The sequence below is a fragment of the Mastigoproctus giganteus genome, chromosome 11 (genome assembly GCF_048544385.1).
Source record: "Mastigoproctus giganteus isolate SK-2022 chromosome 11, ASM4854438v1, whole genome shotgun sequence".
NCBI lineage: Eukaryota > Metazoa > Arthropoda > Arachnida > Uropygi > Thelyphonidae > Mastigoproctus > Mastigoproctus giganteus.
This window is the reverse complement of record NC_143585.1, coordinates 157336492-157348571: the sequence shown is the minus strand read 5'-3', so window position 1 is coordinate 157348571 and position 12080 is coordinate 157336492. Positions and strand designations below refer to the sequence as shown.

General features: G+C 37.0%; 1 protein-coding gene across 1 annotated transcript in view; it reads right to left on the bottom strand.

The window, feature by feature from the left end:
- LOC150078528 (uncharacterized) overlaps positions 1-12080 on the bottom strand; it is a 178884-nt gene that overhangs the window by 113475 nt on the left and 53329 nt on the right. Inside the window, exon 2 of the mRNA XM_090384596.1 lies at positions 2739-2864. Coding sequence (XP_090240722.1) covers positions 2739-2864 — 126 coding nt within the window. The remainder of the gene's footprint in view (positions 1-2738; positions 2865-12080) is intronic.

The following is a 12080-nucleotide window of genomic DNA, read 5'->3' as shown; positions in this document are numbered from 1 at the left end:
CACCTTTTTCAAAACACTATCCTATGCTTATTAAGTAAGTCCTCAGATCTCCTACTCTTAAGATCATTACTGCCAACATTTACAACAATATCACCTTTTGTGGCATTAAAAGATGATATCTGCTCTACAACTTCAACTACCTTTGCCTCTGACAGACATGCCCTGGTCCTATTCCACCCATTCTTTTTGCACAGTATTTCCTGTTTTCCTGAGAACAGACTCAAGAACAATAGCTAATTCCTCTGGGACCAGCACATTCTGCCTTGGGGGTTGCTGCTGTGTTGTCTGATGCCCAAGTGCAAGCTGTGTCACTGAGTTGAGCAGCTGAGCTTGATGCTCTCCTCCCTCAATTTTAATTCCTTCAAGGGCATCCACCCTATTTCTGAGATGCAATAACAAAGGAACTGGACGAAAAAAATTATTTTACATCATATGTTTAGATTTCAGAAAATCGTTTTATGTTGTTCCACAATAATACTGATGTAAAAATTACAGCAGTGTGTCAAGTTACTTCTATGGATAAAGGGATGACTGAGTGGTTATCAATAGGCACTGCTCTTCTTGAACTAATGTTATTAGTGGATCTCCCATCCCCAGGATTCATTGCCATGCCCATTCAGTTCCCACTATTTAATGATACCAGACATATGGGGCTTAATGTCTAAGTTTGTAGATGATACAAAGGATGCAAGGTAGTTAATAATAGTAAAGGTAGTTAATAATAGCAAGAAAATCTAAAAGAATTAGGCAGATGGTCTGAGAAGTGTTAATTAATATTGAATCATGAAATAATATACCAACTCTGTGGTACCACATTCAGGGTAGTTTAGAAATAAAACAGCTGAGGATAATTATTGCATGGTCAGACAAGAAGTTCTGTGAACAATGCAAATGGGCTGCTAGAGCAGCTCACAGCTGTCCTAGCAGCTATGAGCAAAAGTAAGGTGGTAATAATCCCATTGTATATAAGCAAGGATAAAGAGGTGATTATCCCATTGTACATAAGCAGAGATAAGGAGGTGATCCCATTGTATAAGGCAATGGTTAGGCCACACAATGAGTGCAGATGAACTGCTAGGACAGCTCAAAAGTTTTGTCAATGATATACAAGAATTTTTCTATCAGGGATAATGTGGTGATTATACCATTGTATAAGACAATAGTTAGGCCACATCATGATTACTGCATACTGGTCTGGAGGCCTCATTTTAGGAAGGATATGGATCTGCTGGAATGGGAAGGGAACAAGATTAGTAAAGGGAATAAAGAGATACTCTAACCAAGAAAGGCTTTAGTTGTACAAACTGCATTATCTGGAAACTAGGAATCTGCAATAAAAAGATCTGATTGAGTTGGTTAAGACTATGAATGAATTGAGTGAGTTAAATGCTGTTGGTATTCTTCCACTTGCTCAGACATGAGGAGGAATAAATTTAAATTGAGGAAGGATAGTTGCAGAATGAATGAATTGAGTGAGTTAAATGCTGCTTGCATTCTTCCACTTGCTCAGACATGAGGAGGAATAAATTTAAATTGAGGAAGGATAGTTGCAGAATAGACGTACTGAAATTTGCTTCCAGCCAGATAGTAATTTATTGTTAGAACCAACTTTCATCTAGTGTTATGGGTTTCATATGTTTAGATTTCAGAAAATGAATGAATTGATTCATTTTCTGAAATGAATTTTCCATTTAGTCTGAATAAATTCAAAGAAGAACTAGATAAATTATTAATGGAGTTAGCAGGTGATGTGGAATTTTTTTTTTTTTTTTTTTTTGGCTAATGCTGTATAAGCTTGCTCTTGTATCATTTGCTAATACTGACACTAACTTTGTAATCTCTCCTCAAATAGACACTTGTTATTTGCATTAGATGATCTACTCATCTTTGCACCCCTTATACTAGATGAGTTTCCCATCTTTGGTCCCTTTGCAAAAGCTGAATGTTTTTTTTTTTAAACTAGGCCTGCATGGCTAAACTCAATATTCCTAATGTGGTCTTACCATTGACAATAGCAATGCCCACTCTGAAAAATGTCCATATATGACAACCCTCTGCTTCTCCATTTAGTAACTATAGGGAGAATAAAGTTGTCCTAAAAACCACTAGAAGCTTAGTTCTTTATGAGGTTTTCCTGACTTCAGTAATAATATATTGCATCTTAGAAATAAGTAAGTTTGGACAAGCCCAAAGCCAGCTCATGATGGAGATAGCTGCAGCAGTACCACCTTTCTCTAATTCTGAATATTAAATGCAACAGTCACACACTATTTTGACATCATTACCAGAGTTCTCATTTTGTTAAATAATCACAACAATGATCTTTGACATTATATGCCAGGCTACACTTTATAAAAATAACAGCCTATATGCCACATAAGATTATAAAAAAAAATTTTATTCTGACCAGAATCTAACCTAGTACATGTGTTCTATTTTTACCAAGTCTAGAGTTTCTCTACATTCTGTCCCACAATAGTTAACCATTCTGGTTTATCAAATCTTGGTTTTAGAAATACAAGCATATAAAATATCAATACTGCCGCTACTTTAGAAAAAAAGTTTCCCAAATAGCAAATAATTATACTGTAAAATGTAATAGCTGCAATAAGTTTTATATTAATATGCAGATTTGGGTTTCATTAAAAATACTCTTACTCATTTTTTCATATATTACAGGATAATGTAAATTATATCTTCTATGGAGGAGGAAAAAGCTGTAACTAGAATATTCCTACCTTCTTTTTCCAGTAATGTTTACGACAGCGGTAACCTCGATATGCTGACTGAATTTTTGTAGCAGCTCTAGACATTGCATGGATGTCATCATTTGTCAAATTCCGAAAATAAGGAGATGTCGGTATCTAAAAACCAAAATACATGAATTTTAATTACTAGCAGAGAAATAAATCTTACTAAAAGTGTGTGTGTGTGTGTGAGAGAGAGAGAGAGAGAGAGAGAATAATTCTGAAGAATAAACAAAAAATCCTGATAAACCTATCACATTTTTTTTTTTTTATTAATGTATCATCAAAGATTTTAATCCCATTTCTGTGCAATGCAATCACTGCTTACAATTAACACTGTGGGACATAATATTCCTGATAGTTAAGGATAAATCAGTGAAAAAAAATTCCAATTATTAATTAACTGTTAAACTAAAATAAAGTTGTTCCAGTGGACTCTACTAAATAATCACAAATAACATTATTTTGGAGAAAGGTCCATTTGATAAATACTCACTTTACAAAGACAAAGAAATCCCGATTAACTTACTAGTGAGCATATTAAATTCTACAAAGTGAGCATCATAGCACCATTATATATTATTAAATTCTACAAAATAAGTGTATGCATGAGGTTACTAACTCCATACCACCTGAGGATGGATACAGAGTTAGTAGTTAAACATTTATAGTGTAATAAGAATATCTATTTTTTTAGATCACTAGTTTTTTTTTTCAGATCTCTCTTTTTCTTTTCTTTTTTTCAGTTCTCTCTTTTTCTTTTCTTTTTTTTTCAAATCAGTACAAATCTAAATGCTGCTTAGATTAGTATATATCAAAGATAAGATATATTTGTAAAAGCAGTTTCATGTAAACCTCAGTTCATGTAATTAATTTATCTTGAATTTTAAGTTTTAGATTTCTAAATGAATATATATTCTTTTAAGAGACTGTAAATGTATGGTAAATATGTAATATGTAAATAAGAGACTGTAAATGTATGGATTGAAAATGATTATAAATATCTAAATATCATATGATTGTTGTATATATGTTTTGTATATATGTATATATAAATGTTCATATGGTTTTAATTAATCTATTTTGAAGATTTACATTTTAGGTGTAAAGGCTTACAATTGAATGTACACAGATGAGCCAAAATATTAGGACCAGCGAGTCATTATGCAAATCGAAGCAACTGCAGGTGAAATATGGCGTGTGCACAGGTCAGGACATGGTATAAAAAACACCTGATACTGAGCTCCGTTAATCAGTATTACTCTTGTTCTCCAGATGGGAATGGCAGCGGACTTAAGCGAGTTTGACAAAGGCCAAATTGTAATGGCCAGATGACTGGGTCAGAGCATATCCAAAACGGCACGGCTGGTGGGATACTCATGGTCAGCTGTGGTTAATACCTACCGAAAGTGGTCCAAGGAAGGGAACCCACGAACTGCCAGCGAGGTGTTGGATGACCACAGCTCATCAACGCTCGAGGTGAGCAAAAGCTCTCCCGGATGTTACGTGGCAACAGAAGGGGGACTGTGGTGCAACTCACTGGTAACTGGAATGCTGATGGTAGGAGTAATGTGTCACAACACACAGTACATTGAACCCTGCTGAAAATGGGGCTGCATAGCCACAGGCCGCTCCAAGTGCCCATGCTAACCACGGTTCACCGGCGACAGCACCTACAATGGGCACGTGAGCATTGAAACTGGACCTTGAGTGATTGGAAGAAGGTCATCTGGTCCAATGAATCACGTTTCCTGTTGCACCGTGTGCACGGGTGGTACGTGTGCATCGTTTACCTAGGGATGAAACATTGGGATGAAAACAAGCTGGTGGCAGCGGTGTCATGCTTTGGGCGATGTTCTGCTGGAATACCCTGGGTCCAGTCATCCATGTGCCAGGGACTCTGACGTCTACCACCTACCTAAACATCATTGCTGACCAGGTACACCCTTTCGTGGCAATGGTCTTCCCCTCTGGCGGTGCCGTCTTTCAGCAGAATAATGCACCATGCCAAACCGCCCAGATTATTCGAGACTGGTTTGCGGAACATGAGGAAGACTTCCAGGTATTGTCCTGGCCTCCAAATTCCCCAAACATCAATCCCATCGAGCATCTGTGGTTTGTGTTGGAACAGCAACTCCGATCTGCAGTGTCTCAACCACGGACCTTTTGGAGTTAAAGGATCTGCTGGTTACCTGTTGGTACCAGATACCACAAGACACATTTAGAAATCTTGTAGCATCCATGCCTCGCCGGGTACGAGCTGTTTTGGCTGCACATGGAGGACCAACATCATATTAAGTAGATGGTCATAATGTTTTAGCTCAGCAGTTTATTCTTTTAGGAGATTGTGAATAAGTATATATGATTGTTTTATTATACAGTGCACATAATGCTTTATGGGATGATTTTATGGAATTTATATAATATTTGTTTAAGAGTTATTTAATTATTTTATTTATTTTTTTTTTTGAAGATCAAATTTTGAACATGATAACCATACCTGAATGTTGTACAACATATATGACTTACTGGGGCAAGTGAATGAGTTTTTTGTTTGTTTTTTTTGTATATGTATTTATCTCTTATTATGTATATTTATAAATAAGGTTTGTAACGTGAATGAACCAAAGGCTCAGGTAGTGTTGTACTACAAGAGGTAGAGAAGTAAATTAAAAAAAAAAAAAAATTGAATCCCAACTATTTATTATAATTAGAATGTCCGCTGTTATACATAAATACCTCATTTATTTTATTTTTTTTTTTTTTTCTGATCAATAATGCTAAAAGGATTTGTAAAAATAAAGATTTGAAATATGAAGAGAAAAAACATATAAAAAATGTAAAAATAAAGAAAAAGAAAGATCTTTGAGGGAAAAATTATGGTAGAAGCAATTATTTTCCCACTTTTTTCCCTTTTTTTACAAAAAAAAATGACAATCTAAAAGTATGCACTTTTAGGCCCTAGTTTACATTAATTTAATACCTTTTCTAATCTAACTGGCTTACCATAAACTCTAAAAAACTTTTGTCTCCTACACAGCTGAGATAAAGCTTATTAGAAACATAACATCTCATTTTTTTATATATTTTCTTCAAACAGCTGAAATTACATTTAAATTAAATAAGGATTTAGGAATTTAAAAATTTAGTTGTAATTTTTTTTCTTTATTATTTTCACTAACTGTTTAGTTAATTGCTAAGCACTTAGAAAGTCTTTAAAAAAATAATAAAATTATCTTTTTTCTCAAATTGAGCCTATTTGATGTAGCAGCAGCAGAAAGTGAGCACTTGAAAATGAACAAGTTTTTGAAAAATTTTGATATTTTTTAAGTAACATTACATTGTGTTCAATAAATAATTTTAATACTGTAGTTGTAATTATGTACATTAGTTTATTTCTGTATTTAGCTAAGTATATAATAAGTTACAACTTAATATTCATACAGCCATTGTTATCACATAAAGATCTTACCTCGTAATAAGAAACATATAGTGTAATACATCATGACAGTTAAGTGCAGCAGTTTAAATTGCAGAAAATAAATACTTTGAAGAACCTAAGTTAGCTTACTTTTATCAACTAGGTTAGCTTATTTTTGTATTTGACTAAGCTGGGTCCTTGAGGTTGTCACAGACATTCTCTCAGATATCCCAGACAAGCTGTACTTGCTGTACAAGCTGTACTGGGAGTCTAAAACACTGATGGAACTGATATTCAGGTGGCACTCAAGTCAAGTGGGCACAAGTTCGGCAAAGTCCGGATGGTCTATGACAGCCAGATCCTCTGCTTGCACCTTCACGATGGTGGGTGGGAATGTTAGTAATCCTGGGTATAACCTCCATGCACAAGTACATGGTGGGTCTATGACCACCCAGGTGTGAACCAACGTATGCAGGGGTCGAGGTGTGGCACCCACACCACATGGAGGAATGCCGCCCCTATATGTTACCAGGAGGTACTAGGTGGTAGATGACTCTCATCAACTGGTGCAATACAACCACTTTGCTTATTGGAGGCTTGAAGTGGTGGAACCCATGTTTAGTCTATAGAGCTAAGTTCCAGTCAACCCTTCCCTATCTCCTCCATCATGCAGTATGATTGATGTCTTTTGAGGTTATGATGAACATCGTGACGAGATCAAATATTCCTTACATTTCGAGGGTACAGCTCTACAACGGTGTTCGCAGGCCAGCCACTAGTTAGTACACCCGAACGAACCTATTGGTAGCTCTCTAGGAGGCTTCCGGATCAGCTAGTGTATAATCTTGCTATCTACTCTGCCAGATAGTGACCGGTGGGAGTCCGAGTAGTGTGTATGCAGGGAGCATTGTCGAGGCCACGTTATATCAAGAATCTGGGTATATTCTTACCATGTGTGTATGCCATATCCAAAAATTTCATTACTTCATACAGCATGTACCCTCAACTTTTTCTTACTATCAAATACACCATGAATTGTCAAACTAATATAGTAAGCTTATCTGCAAAAGGATCTAAATCTCCTAAACACTTCCTAATTCATTTCACAAATATACGTGGCCTCAATTCAAATATTAATGATGTCCATTTCAACTTGCAGTCTGCCAAACCCCATGTACTTTTTCTGACAGAAAAACAGTTATCGGTTGATTCAACTACTGCTCATCTCAGATGCCCAAATTATTCGCTGTATGATTCCTTTCGCCTCAAAGGTGATACTTGTGCATATGTCCGATCTGATATTCCCTGTCAGAGATTTGGCAATTTGGAATCTCCTCTCTTTGATCTTCTCTGGCTTAAAATCTCTCTACTTCATTGTGTCAAATTCATCTGTTGTCTCTACCGTTCTCCCAACTCCACTAATCACTTGGAGCTCTTTGACTTCCTCTCTTTGCAACTTAACTTTCTCCAGTCCAACTTTCCTAACAGTGAGATAATTTTCCTTGGTGATTTTAATGTTCGCAACTCCAGCTGGCTTCCGTTTTGTAGTCACACCGACCCAGCTGGTCGAGATGCTGAGGCTTTTGCAATTACTAATGACCTTGCACAGATTGTTCATTTACCTACAAGAATAACGAACAATCCTAATCATACAGGCGACATGCTTGATCTTTTTCTCACAAACAACCCTTCTAAGTACACGGTTGGAGTGACAGGTCCTTTAGGCACTTCAGATCACAACTTGGTGATTGTCTCTTCTCCAATGGAGCCTTTATCTCATGGCTATTCCCAACCTCGTGTTGTTTGGCATTACAAGAATGCAAAATGGGATGACCTGTGAGATTTCTTTTCTTCTTTTCCTTGGTCAGATTACTGTATCAAAACTTCTGATGTCAACATTTGCTCAGATCGTGTCAGTGAAATTATTCTTGCAGGAATGGAATCCTCTAACCCACACTCCACTTTAAAATCTCGTCCTTTATCTAAACCTTGGGTTTCCAATAAATGTGCTAAGGCTGTTCAAGAGAAGAATGTTGTATATAGTAATCGGCTTGTTTCTAATTCTTCAGTTTCATTTTCTGCCTACACCAAAGCTCGCAACAATTGTAAAGCAGTTATTAATCAGTCCAAACTAGAGTTTGAACAGGCTGAGAGTAGAAAACTTGCTTCTTGCCTTAATGGTAGCTGAGCATTCTGGTCTCTTGCTAAAGCTTTCTGTCAAAAGGATGTCAGAAGGAATTTGAAGAATCTTGATGCTAAGAAAGCTCCAGGTCCCGATGGTATTTCTCCACTTGCTCTCAAAACCTGTGCTCCTCAACCTACTCCTATTCTTTGCCACGTTTTTTCACTTTCTTATTCCATAGGTGTTTTTCCTTCTGCTTGGAAATTTGCTCATATCCAGCCAGTTCATAAAAAGGGTGACAAATCACTCCCATCCAATAATCGTCCCATTGCAATTACTTCTACTCTTTCAAAAGTAATGGAGAAATCAATTAACCACCAACTCTTAAACTGCCTAGAAACCTTCCGTCTGATCAACAATCGCCAGTATGGATTCCGTCAGTGTCAATCCACTGGTGATAGTCTGGTTTATGTTACCCATTTATGGACTAATTCAATGGAAAAGGTTCGGTGAAACACAAGTAGTTGCTCTTGACATCTCAAAGGCTTTCAATCATGTTTGGCATAACGTTCTTCTAAACAAGCTTCCATCTTATGGTTTTCCAACTGTTTTTAGTAATTGGTTATCCAGTTTTCACTCTGATCGCCCACTGAGGGTGATGGTAGATGGCTCTCTGTATTCTAACTTCTCCACTAATGCCGATGTCCTCCAAGGTTCAGCTCTTTCCCCCACTCTTTTCCTCTTGTATATTAATGACCTTCTTCCATTGACTGGAAATCCTATCCATAGTTTTGCCGATGATAGCACATTGCATTCCACTTTCCATTTTGAGAAACCTTGCCCTGCTCAATCAGCTTCAACGTCTCGAAAATCTGCTATCAATTCCTTAAATGCCGATCTTCAGGTAATTCTCCAGTGGGGCAAAGACAACTTAGTTGATTCCAACCCTTCTAAAACTCAGTCTTGTCTTACATCTTGCAAAAAGGATTCTTCTGCTCCTATGCTTATCTTTAGTGACACTCCGATTTCTAGGCAAAATGATATATCTCTTCTAATCTCTCTTGGCACAAGCACATTACAAATATTGCTTCCTCTGCATCTAAAAAACTTGGTTTTCTCTTTTGCTCTCGGCGTTACTTTTCTTCCAAACAGCTGCTCACTCTATATAAATCGCAAATTCGCCCTGCCATGGAATATTGTTCCCACATCTGGGGTGGTGCCCCCAAAACCTCTCTCAGGCTTCTTGATTCCATTCAAAAAAGGCAGAGTTAGGTTAATTAATGATTCATCTCTAACAGAGTCTCTCTACTCGCTTTCTCATAGATGCACTGTTTCTGCTGCATGCCTCTTCTACAGATACTTCCATGGGCAGTGTTCTTCTGAATTGGCTTCTATAATTCCCGCTCTCTCTTTCAAAACAGTCCGAACACATGCGCCACCAGTGAACATCCATTTACTGTCCAACTTCAAACTCACAGAACCAACTTTTCATCTTCCTCGTTTATTCATTCAACTGCCATTTTCTGGAACAACCTTCCTTTATACGTATTTCCTGAAAATTATAGTCTACAGAAGTTAAAGTCCAATGTCAACAAATATCTTCTTTCGTATTCTCAACCTCCAACCCAAGCACAGTACTAAGTACTATAGGTTCTAATACCTCTTGTGTTTGGGGTTTACATAAAAAAAAAAAAAAAAAGCAGTTAGAAAGTCAACAGAATTATTTATAAACATAATAAAGTAGTACATGTGATGTAGCATAGTAATTTTAGTATAGTAATAGTAAATAGTAGCACTATACTAATTTAAATTACAGTAGTGGAATCATCAGTGTAACTGATGGTGTTACAATTGCAAATACCAACTGGGGAAACAATAGGGGAAGTAATCGTAGAACCTACTAGGTTTTTATACCAACTCCGAGATACTGTTCAACACTTACACCTAAATAGAGGTCAGATGAATTGATGAGACCAGTGGCAGAGAGAAAACATGGCATATGCATAAATTATCAGATGATACAGAAACTTACATTAGGTGCAAAAGAGCCAGCAATGAAGTCATGAAAGAGGGTTAGACAAGCTAAGGAAGATTATGGAAAATCTCTAGAGAACAACACAATGTAAATTAGCAAAGACCTTTACTTATGTTAACACTAGAAGACAAGATGAATTACATTTGTCCACTAAATATGAATGGTATAACTGTTTATGATCCTGTTCGAATTGCTAACCAATTGAATAGATAATTTGCCTATATTTGCATGAGGAATTTTTCAAGTATGGTGGATGCCTAAAGTAACAGGGAACTTAATGATCCTGTGATAATTGAGAGGTAAGTGGAAGAGAAACTGTTGAAGCTATACCTGGGGTAAATAAGATCTATCCAATTATATTAACAGACACATCAAAAGAGGCCAGCAAACCTTCAATAACAGTTTTGATATCATCCTTAGATTCAATGGACATCCCTATGAATTGGACATGTGTAAATATCCCCTCAATTCACAAAAAAGGAACCTGAGGGTGTTGTGAGAGAGAGAGAGGGTTGAGGATGTTTAGCAGAAAAGTCAGCACTTTCATTTCCTGGAATGCCAGAATGACCAGGTATCCAGCAAAAACTGAATGACTGATTGGACACGTTGCAGGAAGTTAACTGGGAATGAATGTATTTAAAGACTGGATGGGAAGATGAGAAATTCTTTCTTATGGCAGACACAGTGCTGAGGGAGTCTGTAAATTATGGCAGGTGAAATGGATAACTCAATAATTTTACCAAGTGTTAATTTGATAGCATATAATTCAACAGTGACGATGCTGTAGGCTAATGGTAGTGAGGCTGTAGCAGTAAATGAAGGAAAAACTGAAACAGCACCTGCTGTACTCGCAGTTTTCGATCCGTCAGTATAGATTTTATAGGCACGGGAGTTCAGAGTAGAGTGAGATGAGTGTTGTTGTTGTTATGAGATTTCTGGCGCAAGGGCTACATAGGACATATTGCACCTATCAAAGTAAGTAAGTATACATGTGATAACTGCTCTGGAAGCAATTAGAGTTGGTCATACATTTTAATTTTTTTCAAGTAGGTGAAAAATTCAGAGAGTTTTGCGTCATTACCTATGATGCTATTGAGTGACAAGGGGTTTGAGATGGAGATGAAAGTAGACTGTCGGGCAGTGTCGAACAAGCTACATTCAATCAGAATGTGCTTCACTGATAGCAGCTTCAAACAGTGCGTGCACTGAAGAGGATCATTTCCTGTGAGCAGAAACAGATGAGTAAGGTGAGTGTGGCCAATTCGGGTTCTGGCTAGAAGTACTTCTTCCTTTCTAATTTTACGGAGGCTAGAGGTCCATAATTGTGGTTCAGATTTCAATTGAAACTGTTTATTATGTGTTTGCTTTTTCCACAGAAGAGTCCATTGTTCCATACATATTTCCTGTATTTTATGTTTCTAATCAGGATAGGGGACAAGATCATTTGATAAGGCTACATTGGAGGGATGCTTTGCGGCATCATCAGCGCACTCATTTCCAGGAATACCGCTGTGACCTGGGATCCAGGAGAAGACAACAGTGCAATGTTGCTGATGGAGATGTATCAGTTCTTGTCTTATTAGCTTTACCAAAGGATTGCAAGGTGAGGTGTTTGTGAGAGCTAAAAGAGCACTCTTGGAATCTGTGTATACTATACTTTTATTCATTGAGAGGAGTGAAATATTTTCCAGGGCAAGTTTAATTGCATAGAGTTCAGCAGTATAGCTGCTGCATTCAGCTGGAAGTGGAATAGAA